General features: G+C 41.7%; 1 protein-coding gene across 9 annotated transcripts in view; it reads right to left on the bottom strand.

Annotated features, from left to right (window-relative positions):
- Positions 1–12,049, bottom strand: part of Lima1 (LIM domain and actin binding 1) — a 99,336-nt gene that overhangs the window by 55,796 nt on the left and 31,491 nt on the right. For 5 of the 9 annotated variants that reach the window (XM_010623665.2, XM_010623664.2, XM_010623670.2 and 2 more), the window contains one exon: positions 7,602–7,744. In XM_010623665.2, the coding sequence (XP_010621967.1) occupies positions 7,602–7,720 (119 nt within the window). In that variant the 5' untranslated portion in view covers positions 7,721–7,744. The other 4 variants (XM_010623667.3, XM_010623666.3, XM_010623669.2 and 1 more) reach the window with 4 other exon arrangements.

The following is a 12,049-nucleotide window of genomic DNA, read 5'->3' as shown; positions in this document are numbered from 1 at the left end:
GAAGATAAGGTTGAGCCTGAGATAGAGGCCCAAAGGGCTGAGCAGCAGATAAGATTGAGAAATCATGAAGAAATTCCTAAATATCAGACAGGTCACTGATACAGGCCAGTGATTCACCACTAGAGACAGCACTGGCCCCAGGGGATATTTCAAAATGTGTGGGAACCTTGTCGGGTTGTTTCTATTACCCCTTTGTCGTTGCTGTTGTTTTGGTACCAGGGATCGAACTCACGACCTCCCTCTTGCAAGGCAGGCGGCGGAACCACTGAGCTAAATCTCCAGCCCTGTTACCCTGTGTTTTAATTCTGGCTGTCACACTGTCATTGGACGCTATGAGCATTTGGAGGAGGGCAAGCATGATGAGTATCCCGAACAAGGAAACAGGCCTTGCCTCAAACGCCAAACAGCGGCTGCAGGGAGAAACACTGAGGAGATGCTGCTGCTGGGGGCTGGTGTCCCCAGTGAAGGTCAGGAGCTCGGCCCGCAGGCTGGCGCAACACGGCAGTAAAGCACAAGGCAGAACGAGGCACGATTAGATGTAAGCCCCAGAGGGTTAGGGTTCCGGACGCCAGGAGAAGGCACGAAACACGATGGACGGGGGACAGTCGTGGAGATGGAGGAGGGCAACTCGGGGAAGCATGCGCAGCCCTAGCAGGCAGCGCGTGTAAAGGGAAAGCTCAGGGAAAGGGGGGCGGGACGACGGAGGGTGCTGCGGGTAAGAATGTGAAGAAGTTTCCCTCTAGAGCAGGGGGTCCCCAAGTCCCATTAATCACCTCAACACTGTCTCCTATCTGTTCCTGTGGCCCCCATCTGCCCTCAGCCGCTTTCTCTTAGGTTCCCAGGAGAGCCTCATAAATCGTCTCTGCGCTGTCAATCCCTCTCCTTCCCAAGATACCTTTTATCCTCTTTGCCGGGAGCACCTCTTTCACATGCAAGTCTGATCACATCACTCTCCCTTCATGGAAAGCTTTAACTACATACACTGTTTATCTGAGCCATCCTAACCCTCGTGTACCATTCCAGGGCTCCCACCATCCGTCTCAGAGCCACACCAGTCTTTCTCCCCCTCATTTTTGCCATGCCAGCCTGTTTGCTTTCATATTCCCTGTGTTCGACGCTCACAATCTTCCTTACTGATTTCTTCCCCCCAGAACTGGGGACCGAACTCAGGAGCTGCTTGCCAGGCAGGTGGGGTGCCAGTGAGTTACATCCCTGGCCCTTTCCTTATTGATTTTTGCTTTATTTTCAGGTTCACTGTCTGATTTCACCAGTCTATCTCTTCTATTACCAATGATCCCTACGCTTCCCTAAAGGCAAAAATCATCTCAGATACATTAAAAACACAAATTCTGCCGGGCATGGTGGCACATGCCTGTAATCCCAACACTCGGGAGGCTGAGGCAGGAGGATCGCTGTGAGTTCGAGACCAGCCTGGGCTACACAGTGAGTTCCAGGTCAGTCTCAACTACATAGTGAGACCCTGTCTCAAAAAACAAAAAAAAAAACCCCAAAAACCAAAACAAAAAAAAACCCAAAAACCAAAACCAAAAAACCCCCACAAATTCTGAAGACTTCATTGTGTAGGATGGTTTCAAAACTTTCAAAAAATCTTTGACAACTGGGTGTGGTGACACATGCCTCTAATCCCAGCACTCGGGAGGCTGAGGCAAGGAGGATCACTGTGAGTTTGAGGCCAGTCTGGGCTATGTAGTAAATTCCAGGCCAGCCTGAACTCCACAGAGAGACCATCTCAAAAACAAACAAACAAACAAACAAGCAAGCAAAACTCTGACATTCCTCTCATCAGAAAGTGGAATGAAAAAAAAGGTGGAGTGAAATTCCTCCTTGATATGCACCATTTTGATTCGCCTTTGCGTGTGTGTGTGGTACTAGGAATTAAATGTAGGGGCTTTTCTCTGAGCTATATACCCTTGCACTTCTTAAAAATTTTTATTTTGAGATAAGGTCTTGCTATGTTGCCCAGGCTGAGTTCAAACTTGGGATCCTCCTGCCTCAGCCACCCAGAGTGCTGGGATTACAGGTGTGCCATTGCCCATACCCAGCTGGGGTGATTCACTTCTAAGAAGCGAATGTGGCAAAGTGCTGGTGTATGACTTCTGAAGCTAAGGTAATAAAAGGAGGCACAACTCGTAGCTCCCTTTCTCCTTTGTTCCCTCCCTGTCCCTGGATGGTTGCCCTTGGAATCCAGCCACCAAGCCAGGCACATGTAATGGCCATGTGTAGGTGTTTCCACCATGCCCAGCTGAGATCCCAGCTGGTGACAGCATCAACTGCCTGCCCTGTGGGTGAATGAGCCTTTAGATGATCACGGTCCCCAGCCTCTCAGCCACCCTGGCTAACGCTGAGTAGAGCAGAGATAAACTCTGCCCAAACTGAAGACTCATGAGGAAAAATAAATGCTGTCATTATTTTGTCTAAATTTTGGATATTTGTTTGTTTTTGTGATGCTGGAGACAAGTCCAGGGTCATGTACATGCTAAGCAGATGCCCTAACACAGCCCATAGTTTTTTGTTTTATTTTTTTTAAACACAGCAATAGATATCTGGAATAATTTATACTGTTAAATGTGCCATGTGATTTTTTTCTTTTTTGTAGTACTAGGGTTAGAACCAAGCACCTCATGCATGCCAGACAAACATTCTAGTCCAGGTAAATTTTTTTTTGGTACCAGGGATTGAACTTGGGTCCTTGTGCTTGCAAGGCAGGCCACCAAACCGCTGAGCTAAATCCCTGGCCCCATAATAGCCATTCTTGAGTATAACCATGACCATTTAAATTTTTCTTCTGCTTCCTAATTTGCCTATTTCCTTTGTTTTATTTTTCTGTTTGTTTTTTTCAGTTACTTTCATTCTGAAGTCTTTTTTTTTTTCCTCCAGGTATCTGTTGAATTTTTATAGCCTTTCAGATCTAGTAGAAATGTATTAAAATGCTGACCGAAAGTGCTGTGTGAATAGGTGGGATTTGTTATTTGGCAGCTTCATACCAAGATAATAGAGGCAGTTCCTGACCAATCTGCTGAGAGCCCCTCAGGGTCAGTATTTATAGTCCTTCTGAGGCTGCTCAGTTTCTCCAACTGTAGTTCCATGGATAGCAGAGGCAGACATAGCTTCCTGGCTGCCTGATGATTCCAGGTGAGCAGGACAAGGGGGCCAGGTGCCTGAGCAAGCACCAGGAAGACATTCGTGTAATTCCCGTTTTGAGTTGGCACTTCTCTCCCCTTACTGCAATGTCTAATCTCCCTGGGCTTTGGCCTCTCAGGTACAGTTTCCCACCGTATCAGGTCTCTGGTCTCCTTCCAGGCTAGAGAGATTTAGTAGCCAGAAAGGTGAGGTGGGAGAAGGGCCCTGCACGTCTACCTAATCCGTACACAGACTGTCAACCACTTTCCACATCCCACACCTGTCTTCACTATATGTTGTATCTCAAATTACCGAGCTTTTCTCAAGAGCTGCTGCAATACAGTGGTTAAGAGAACAGACTTTGAACCCAGTGAGAATATGCTTGGAATTTGCATGTGCGAACCTTCAAGCTTCAGCAGCATCCTCTGTAGAACGGTAAAAATAATGCCTACCTCAAAGGAGTCCTTATATATTAAATGCTTAGAACAATGCCTGTTATCTAGTAAGATTATCCTTTCACTTTTTTCTCTCTTTTGAGGGTGTGTGTATTCTATCATCACTTTTACTAGATTCTATAGTTTCCCACTGGAATCTCTCTTCAGCATATACCCAATTTGTCTTTTTTCATTTTTTTTATTTTTGTTTTGGTACCAGAATCACAAACTCTGGGCCTCACAATTGCCAGGCATGCACTGGGCCACTGAGCTACACCCCCAGCCCTACCTTTATCTTTTTTTAACTCTGCCAATTTCTCTCTCTTTAAATTGTTTCTGCTGACAACTTTTCTTACATTCTCTTTGACTAAGAGTTTATACTTTTATTATTTATTTATTTTGGTTTTTTGAGACAGGGTCTCACTATGTAGTTGAGACTGACCTGGAATTCACTATGTAGCCCAGGCTGGTCTCGAACTCACAGCGATTCTCCTGCCTCAGCCTCCCGAGTGCTGGGATTACAGGTGTGTGCCACCACACCCAGCTCTTTATATTTTAAAATGATAATTCATTCTCATTTCATTGACATTTTGGGAAAGATGGGTGAATATTTATGTATAGATATTATGTTATAACTGGCTCAACTGAACAGAAATGAAAACACTGAAATTAGTGGGAAAAGGAACTTTTTTAGACTGTTGATGGGAATACAAAGTAGTACAACCACTACAGAAATCAGTGTGGAGGCCAGGTGTGATGGTGCACACCTCTAATCCCAGCACTTGGGAGGCCAACGCAGGAATTTTGCTGCAAATCTGAGGCCAGCTTGGGCTACATGGTGAGTTCAAAGCCAACTTAAACTGAATACAAGATCTTGTCTCAAAAAAAAAAAATCAGTGTGGAGAATCCTTAAAAAACTAGAAATAAAATTCCATTTGACCCAGCTACCTCCTTCTCTGTATCTTCCCCCAAAAGTTAAAGTCATCGTATTACAGGAATACTCGCATATCCATGCTTTTAGCAACACAATTTATAAAAGCTAAGACTTGAAAATGGCCTGGAGGCCCTTTAACAGATGAATGGATAAAAAAAATGTGATATTTATACACAATGGAGTACTATTCTGCCATAAAGAAGGATAAACTTGAAGCATTTGTAGGCAAGAATGCAACTTGAGAATATAATGTAAGGTAAATAAGTCAGACATATAAGCTTAAATACTGCATGGTTTCTCTTATATGAAAAACTATATATGTATATATATGTATAAATATATATATACACATAGAATATATATTTACATATAGAAACATATATAGAAAAACTATGTATCTATATACATATATATGTGTGTGTGTGTGTGTTTATATATATGTAGAGAGAGAGAGAGAGAGAGAGGGAGGGAGGGAGGGAGACAGAGAAGATAGACAATTAGAAGTAGAGAAATCTTTTCAAATATATGGGGGAATAAGAGGTGAAGGAACAGGGTAGGGAGAGGAGACAAAAGGGATGCAAAAAGAAGAAATGAAAGGAAGATGATGAAAATAGAGCTTTTGCAAATGGCAAGAGGACCAAGAGCCGGAAGGAGCAGGAGGGAGAGGATGAGTAGAGGAAGAAAAACCAAAGCATTAAGATGTATTATGTACATGTATCAACTCCCCACAATAAACGTAGTCATTACGTACTGTGAACATGTACTAATAAAAATAAGCTTAAAAGGTTCCACCACCTGCTTTGCAAGCACAAGGTTCTGAGTTCGATGCCTGGTACCAAAAAAAAAAGTTTAAAAAACAGTGAAATTGGTTTTTTGGGTTTTTGTTTTGTTTTGTTTTGTTTTTTTGAGACAGGGTCTTACTATGTAGTTGAGACTGACCTGGAACTCACTATGTAGCCCAGGCTGGTCTCGAACTCACAGTGATCCTCCTGCCTCAGCCTCCTGAGTACTGGGATTACAGACATGTGCCACCATGCCTGGCCAAACATTGAAATTGTAACATCAATGTTGATAAAGTTGTGGTGAAATCTTACACGAAAAATCTATTGTGGGAACTCATATATTGTCAGTATCAGTGGAAACTGGTATAATTGCTTTGTTTTTTTTGCGGGGTGGGGTGATACTGGGGATTGAACTCTGGACCTTTTACTTGTAGGGCAGGCGATGACACCACTGAGCTAAATCCCCAGGCCAGTATAATTCCTTTGAAATGTAGAAATTTATATTATTTATATAAATGCTTTGACTTATAACTCACCAGACTATGAAGTTATTTAGAGGGGAAAAATTCATAAAATAGTTTATTCTTACTCAGAGCGATCCTCCTGCCTCAGCCTCCTGAGTGCTGGGATTACAGGCGTGCAGTTTATTCATTTTAATGAAAAATTAGAAGCACAAAAATTTCCAAAAATCCTAGAATGTTAAAATTCAATAAATTCTAGTATGTATAGTTGATAATATTATGTATTATTTTTAAATATTACATTAAAATTAAAATAACAGTAAGTGCAACAAAGAAGACATAAACATTTATTCTTTGTGATTAAGCAATGTTAACTTTCTATGCCTAAAAGAAAATATGCCAAAATAAAATCAGTTCTTTTTAGGAAAGAACAAAAGAAAAAAAACTTTCGAGTCTTGCTGCCATCTCCACTCCATCGTAGGTGATAACCAAGGTCAGGGCTGTGGAAGGGCAGCTGTTTCCCCATAGCAGTTGTCTAAGGGACTTGATATTGAAGAAAAGATGACAGAGTAGGTTACAGAAGCCTCCTACTGGCATTTAGCTGGATCCTGGATATAACTCCTGGAGTCACTTTCTTCAAATCTTTGCCTTCTTTCTTCCCCAAATTGTGCAGTTAGTGGGTGGGAATTTAGCTCAGTGGTTCCGCCGCCTGCCCCACAAGCACAAGGTCCCAAGTTCAACCCCCAGTACACACACACACACACACACACACACACACACACACAAAGAATGATGCAGTCAGTTCCTATTGAGGTGAGCCTACCACCTGCCCTAGGCGTCTCCCCACATGGCGTCTCCATTTGCCACCTCTGGTGTATTATTTATACAGACCATTATTTGTTGAGTGCTGCCTATGTTACAGTTACTCTCTTACTACTAGGGATGTAAAGTGAGCAGGAAAGAGGCCAGCCCTCGTATCACAGAGGTGATGTAAGGTGATACAGAGGAGGAGTCATCAAAAAAAAAAAAATTTTTTTTTTTTTTTGAGACAGGGTCTCACTATGTAGTTGAGACTGACCTGGAACTCCCTATGTAGCCCAGGCTGGTCTCAAACTCACAGCGGTCCTCCTCCCTCAGCCTCCCGAGTGCTGGGATTACAGGCGTGTGCCACCATGCCCAGCTCAAACTTTTTCTTAAAGGACCAAACAGTACAAACGTTAGACTCTGAGGATGATATGGTCTCTCTGTTGCAACTAGTAATTTTTCTGTCATAGTTGAAAGCAGTCATAGACAATCTATAAATGGGTATGGCCATGCTCCAATAAACCTTTACTTACCAAACAGCTAGTGGGCTGAGCTTTGCCCATATAGTTGCACTGTGCAGTAGGATTTTTTGCAATGATGAAATGTTTTTGTGTTTTTCAGTAAAGTAGGTACCAACTATAAGTAGTTAATGGGGACTTAAAATGTGACAAGGGTAGCTGATAAACTGAATTTTAAATTCATTTTAACCAGGAAAGTCTTCCTGATCAGCTTCTGCCTATAATGGTCATTCTCTCTCTCTCTCTCTTATTCAATACATAGGTCCTCATTCATTTTAGATTTGATGACACTTTATTTCACAATTATGTGTTTTATTATCTTTTGGAACTTTGTATTTCCCCCAATTAAAAATTCAAAGGCAGAGAGGGTCTCTTCTGGTCTCCATGGAGCTCAGTTGGGTGCTTAAGATGCAGGTGGGGTTCTCAAGGAAATAATTTTCCACCACATATTTTCCCCACCAGTTTCCCTGACAGGTGCTAATATGTGCTCACAACAGATGGCCTTTTGGACCAGGATCAGCACTTACTTGGAGAATATTTCCACAATAGCGGATGACTTGTTCTTGTTGACGAGAGAAAGTTCTTTGGCCGTTACCCTTAATGATAGGGAAGTCCAATGTCGTCTATTAAAAGGACTTGATTCCATTTTGTCTTACAGGTATTGAAACACCTATGCAATAAAGAAAGTCAGATGATTAGGCACAAGAAAGAATTCTCTAGCATCCCAGGATTGGCAGGGAGGTAGGTAACTGAGAATAGAAAGTACAAGACCAGACCACATTCCTGTACGGGTTCTCCCCAGAACAGTGGAGCCTTGGTCAAATGACTCAGTATCTGTGGGTTGCTGTCTCCTGGATGATCTCTTAAATTCCCTTCCAGTTCCATCATTTTATGACTGATCCCACTGTGCTACTATCAATTGGCCTTTCCCTGAATCTGTTTGTTCCAAAAACACACTTGGAGTGAAATGTTCCGCTTTTCTGAATTACATGCCAAGGGAGCTGCAATCAGCACCTCGGTAGAGTCAAATCCAAATCAGGCTCCATCTACACCCAAGCTTCTTTGGATACCCGCTCCCCATCCCAGCTCTGCGGCACTGGACACTCAGTGTTGGGGAAGAGAGCTGGGGACACCGCATGGCATATTTAAAAGAAAAGCGCTTTCAGGGTAAGCAGACCTCAGGAAGAGCGTGACTTTGGTAACCCTGAACAAGTTATATAATCGTGGGGCTGACAATTTGCTCAGCGCGTAGTGCTTGCCAAGACTTAAAAAAAAAACAAAAAACGAAAAACTTACGCAATCTTCTCAGTTTTAGTTTCTTTAGCTGAAAAATGAAGATGATACTTGTCCTTCCAAGGTCTTAATGTAGATTTAGGGAGACAATATGTCTAACATAGAAAGCATATTACAGTAGTATAAAGAGCATTTTAAGTATGATATATTATTGCTCTTATTATAATTATTATTGTAAAGCTTTTTAACAAGTGGAGAAGTATAATGTACTTTACATTCAGAGGATAAAACTTCTATACTTAAATTATTTTCTAAAATCCCTTCAAGTTGAAGAATACATAAAGCCATATATATATATATTTTTTTTTTTTTGGTTTTTTTGAGACAGGGTCTCACTATATAGTTGAGTCTGACCTGGAACTCATTGTGTAGCCCAGGCTGGTCTTGAACTCACAGCGATCCTCCTGCCTCAGCCTCCTGAGTGCTGGGATTACAGGCGTGCGCCACCACAGCCGGCTCCAAGTCGTATTCTTGATATCATTTAGTCCTTACCCATTAACCTGGCTTGGTTGGGTTTTTTGGTTTTTTTTTTTCCTGTAATTATCAAAGAAGTTCCAACCTTTGTCAGGAAGAGGTGAGATTAGAAATGAGTCAATAGTTTCCTTATTTGAAGAGCAAAAAATATAAATTAAGGAGCTTTCTGAAGCTCTCCTGACAACTGAAGAGCGTAACTGCTCCAGTGGAGTGCTGTTCACTGGGTTCTGGTCCAACTGCTTCAGCAACAGTGGAACTCTGGCCTGCTGAGCTGGCCACCCAGTGGCTATGTCAGATTAAAAGTCCCCTGATGCAAAGCAGGTGATAGGAACTCTAAAGACTATTCTGCTTTTCCACATGTACTACTTTTTTCTTTCCTTCCTTCCTTCCTTCCCTCCTTCCTTCTTCATTGTTTCTCTCCTTCCCTCCTTCTCCCCCCCTTTCTTTTCTTTGTTAGACGGGCCTCACTTTGTAGTTCAGGCTGGTCCTCAGCCTCTTCAGTGCTTCAATTACAAATGTGTGCTAGATTTAGCTCAGTGGTGCCGCCACCTGCCTTGCAAGTGCAAGGACCCAAGTTCGATCCCCGGTACCCTCCCCCCCAAAAAAACTGTTAAAAATGTGTGCTGTCATGCCTGGTTTACTCTATTCTTCTGACTATAACCTTGTCTGAAAAAATAATACTAGCATTTAAAAATTTTTGTTGATTAAAAAAAAAAAAACCCAAAAAACTCAGTGGTGCCAAGCCAGACGGGCAAGTGCAAGATCCTGAATTCGATTCCTGGTACTGAAAAAACTTTTTGTTGATTTGTATTAGTCTCCATGTTGGAAAGAGGCATATTATAAGGAGGATTAATATATTAAGGAGGATTAATTATTTCAGGGACTAAGCATGATAAAGAAAAAAAGTTAATTCTCAAGTCCAAGCCCATACTTTTTTTTTTTTTTTTTTTTTTTTTTTTCAAAAAAATTTTATTATTGACGATTCTAATGAATGGTGTCTCCCACTTCGGTGACTTGTCCCATGTTAAGCAAATACTACTGATACTGAGCCTAAGAAATGGCTGATAATTGCTTTAGATGTAATGCTGTTCCATGTTTCTCCTGAAATCATAAAGGGAGCACACGTTGAGTTCTACCTACTAACAATAACTGTCTATAGTTAATATCATTGGGCTGACAAGAAAATAGTTTATTCAGCTGATATTCATGTATCAATAAATTATATACTATGAATTAAAAAGCATCAAAGAGCATTTTTCTGTGCATTTGCTGATGCACACAAAGTTATGAGGAAACTATCCATTTTCAGAAACTCACAATTTTATACCTAGGTAAGGCAAAATTATTTTCTTTTCCTTTGACTCATATCTTCATATATCTAAGGATGTGTGAGAGGAAATGACAATTACTTACTTTTAAAACCAAAATGTACCACTGTCAAATTTTTCATGTTTTTATTTTTTATTTATTTATTTTTTCCAAGCCCATACTTTTGATTATTCTTGGCCAGAAAATCAAGTCAGAACATCCACATTAATGCAAGGTTAGGCGAAGCACACCTTATACTCAAGGAATGAATAGTTCTCACCCTAAAAAGTTATATGAAGAAATTGGTTCCTGAATCAGGTCCATAATGTGTGGAACTTGCTAACATACACACGAATAATCACAGCACAAAGCAGAATGCAGCTAGGTGCAAAGCATATGCTAGGAGGACAGGATTTTCTGGTTTGGTAGGAGAGAAAAGACAAGATATCCGACTGGCTTGGGATTTACAGAACAGACAGAATTTCAAAGTAAGGGAAGGAGGAACAAAGTGGATCTAAAGCGGGAGGAATAGTATTATTACCTTTAAAGAATGAGTCCAGTGGTGGTGAGCCTATGGCAGGCACGCTGCAGCAGGTTGTTTGTAACACTGAAAATTCTAACAGGTTTGCCCTCAAAGAGTTAGACTCTAGGGCCAAGAGAAGTTGAAAATACTGTAGGCGGGGCTGGAGATTTAGCTCAGTGGTGCCACGCCTGCCTGGCAAGCACAAGGTCTTGAGTTCGATCCCAGTCAGCAAAAAAAAACCCAAACCCCCGCCCCCCCAAAAAACAAAACAAAAACCAGAATGGAGCCAGACCAGGCACAGTCTCAGAAATCATGTAAGGAATTGGGGCTATGCTTCAACAGTGGGAAGAGCTGGCCTGTGAGTGCGCAAAGGTGAAGAAATATAGTCTTCATATGCTGTTCCCTACACATGCATGACTTCCACAGCCCAAACACAGTAATTTTCCCCCTGCACCTCAATATCCACATCTGCAAGATAAGAGCTTTGAGTGGATTACCCACAGTCTCTACAGGGCACACAGAAAATTTATGAAAAAGTAAGTAACATAGTGAGTGCTGTGTTTTAAGGGACCCAACTCTAAATTACTAGAAGATCTTTGGGCCAGGGATTTAGCTCAGTGGTTCCACAGCCTGCATTGCAAACACAAGGTCCTAAGTTCAATCCCCTGTACTCCCCCCCAAAAATAAAATAAAATAAAGTTTGAAAAACTGGTGATATTTAAAGAAAAGATCTTTAAACTGAGTGGGAGGTAGCAAGGTTTAAAGTAGGTTGGGTGGGAATGGAAGGTGAAGAGAGAACTGACAGTTCTTAGAATAAAATGGGCTTAAGAAGAGAAGGAATCAAAGCTGACATTACTATACTGCATTATTAAAAGGCTGAGGGTAAATAGAGAAAGAAAAAGGAAACGACTTCGGATGGAGCTCAGTGGTGACGAACCTGCCTGGCAAGCCTGAGGTCCTGAGTTTGATCCCCACGGGGCTGGAGGAGCCAATGGTGAATTTGGCTTTACCAAAGTTGAGATGTATACGTAACAAAGAAAAATCCAGCTGGGCATGGTGGCCTATGCCTGAAATCCCAGTACTTGGAAGGCTGAGGCAGGAGAATCACTGTGAGTTTCAGGCCAGCCTTAGCTATATAGCGAGCTCAAGGCCAGCCTTAACTACAGAAGGAGAACCTGTCTCAAAAAAGAAAAAAGATTGTTTTAAAAAAATTCCAAGTATACACAACAGGAAGCCACAAATTGAAGGTTTAAGAATCAGATTGTTAGGGCTCGGGATTTACCTCAGCGGTTCTGTGGCCTGCCTTGCAAGCACAAGGACCCAAATTCAATCCCTGGTACCAAAAAAAAAAAAAAAAAAAAAAAAAAAAAAAAAAAA

This window comes from Fukomys damarensis, unplaced genomic scaffold (genome assembly GCF_012274545.1).
Source record: "Fukomys damarensis isolate Sample0158 unplaced genomic scaffold, DMR_v1.0_HiC HiC_scaffold_15, whole genome shotgun sequence".
Taxonomy (NCBI): Eukaryota; Metazoa; Chordata; class Mammalia; order Rodentia; family Bathyergidae; genus Fukomys; species Fukomys damarensis.
The sequence above is the reverse complement of the archived record's forward strand: the minus strand, read 5'-3'. Positions and strand labels throughout refer to the sequence as shown.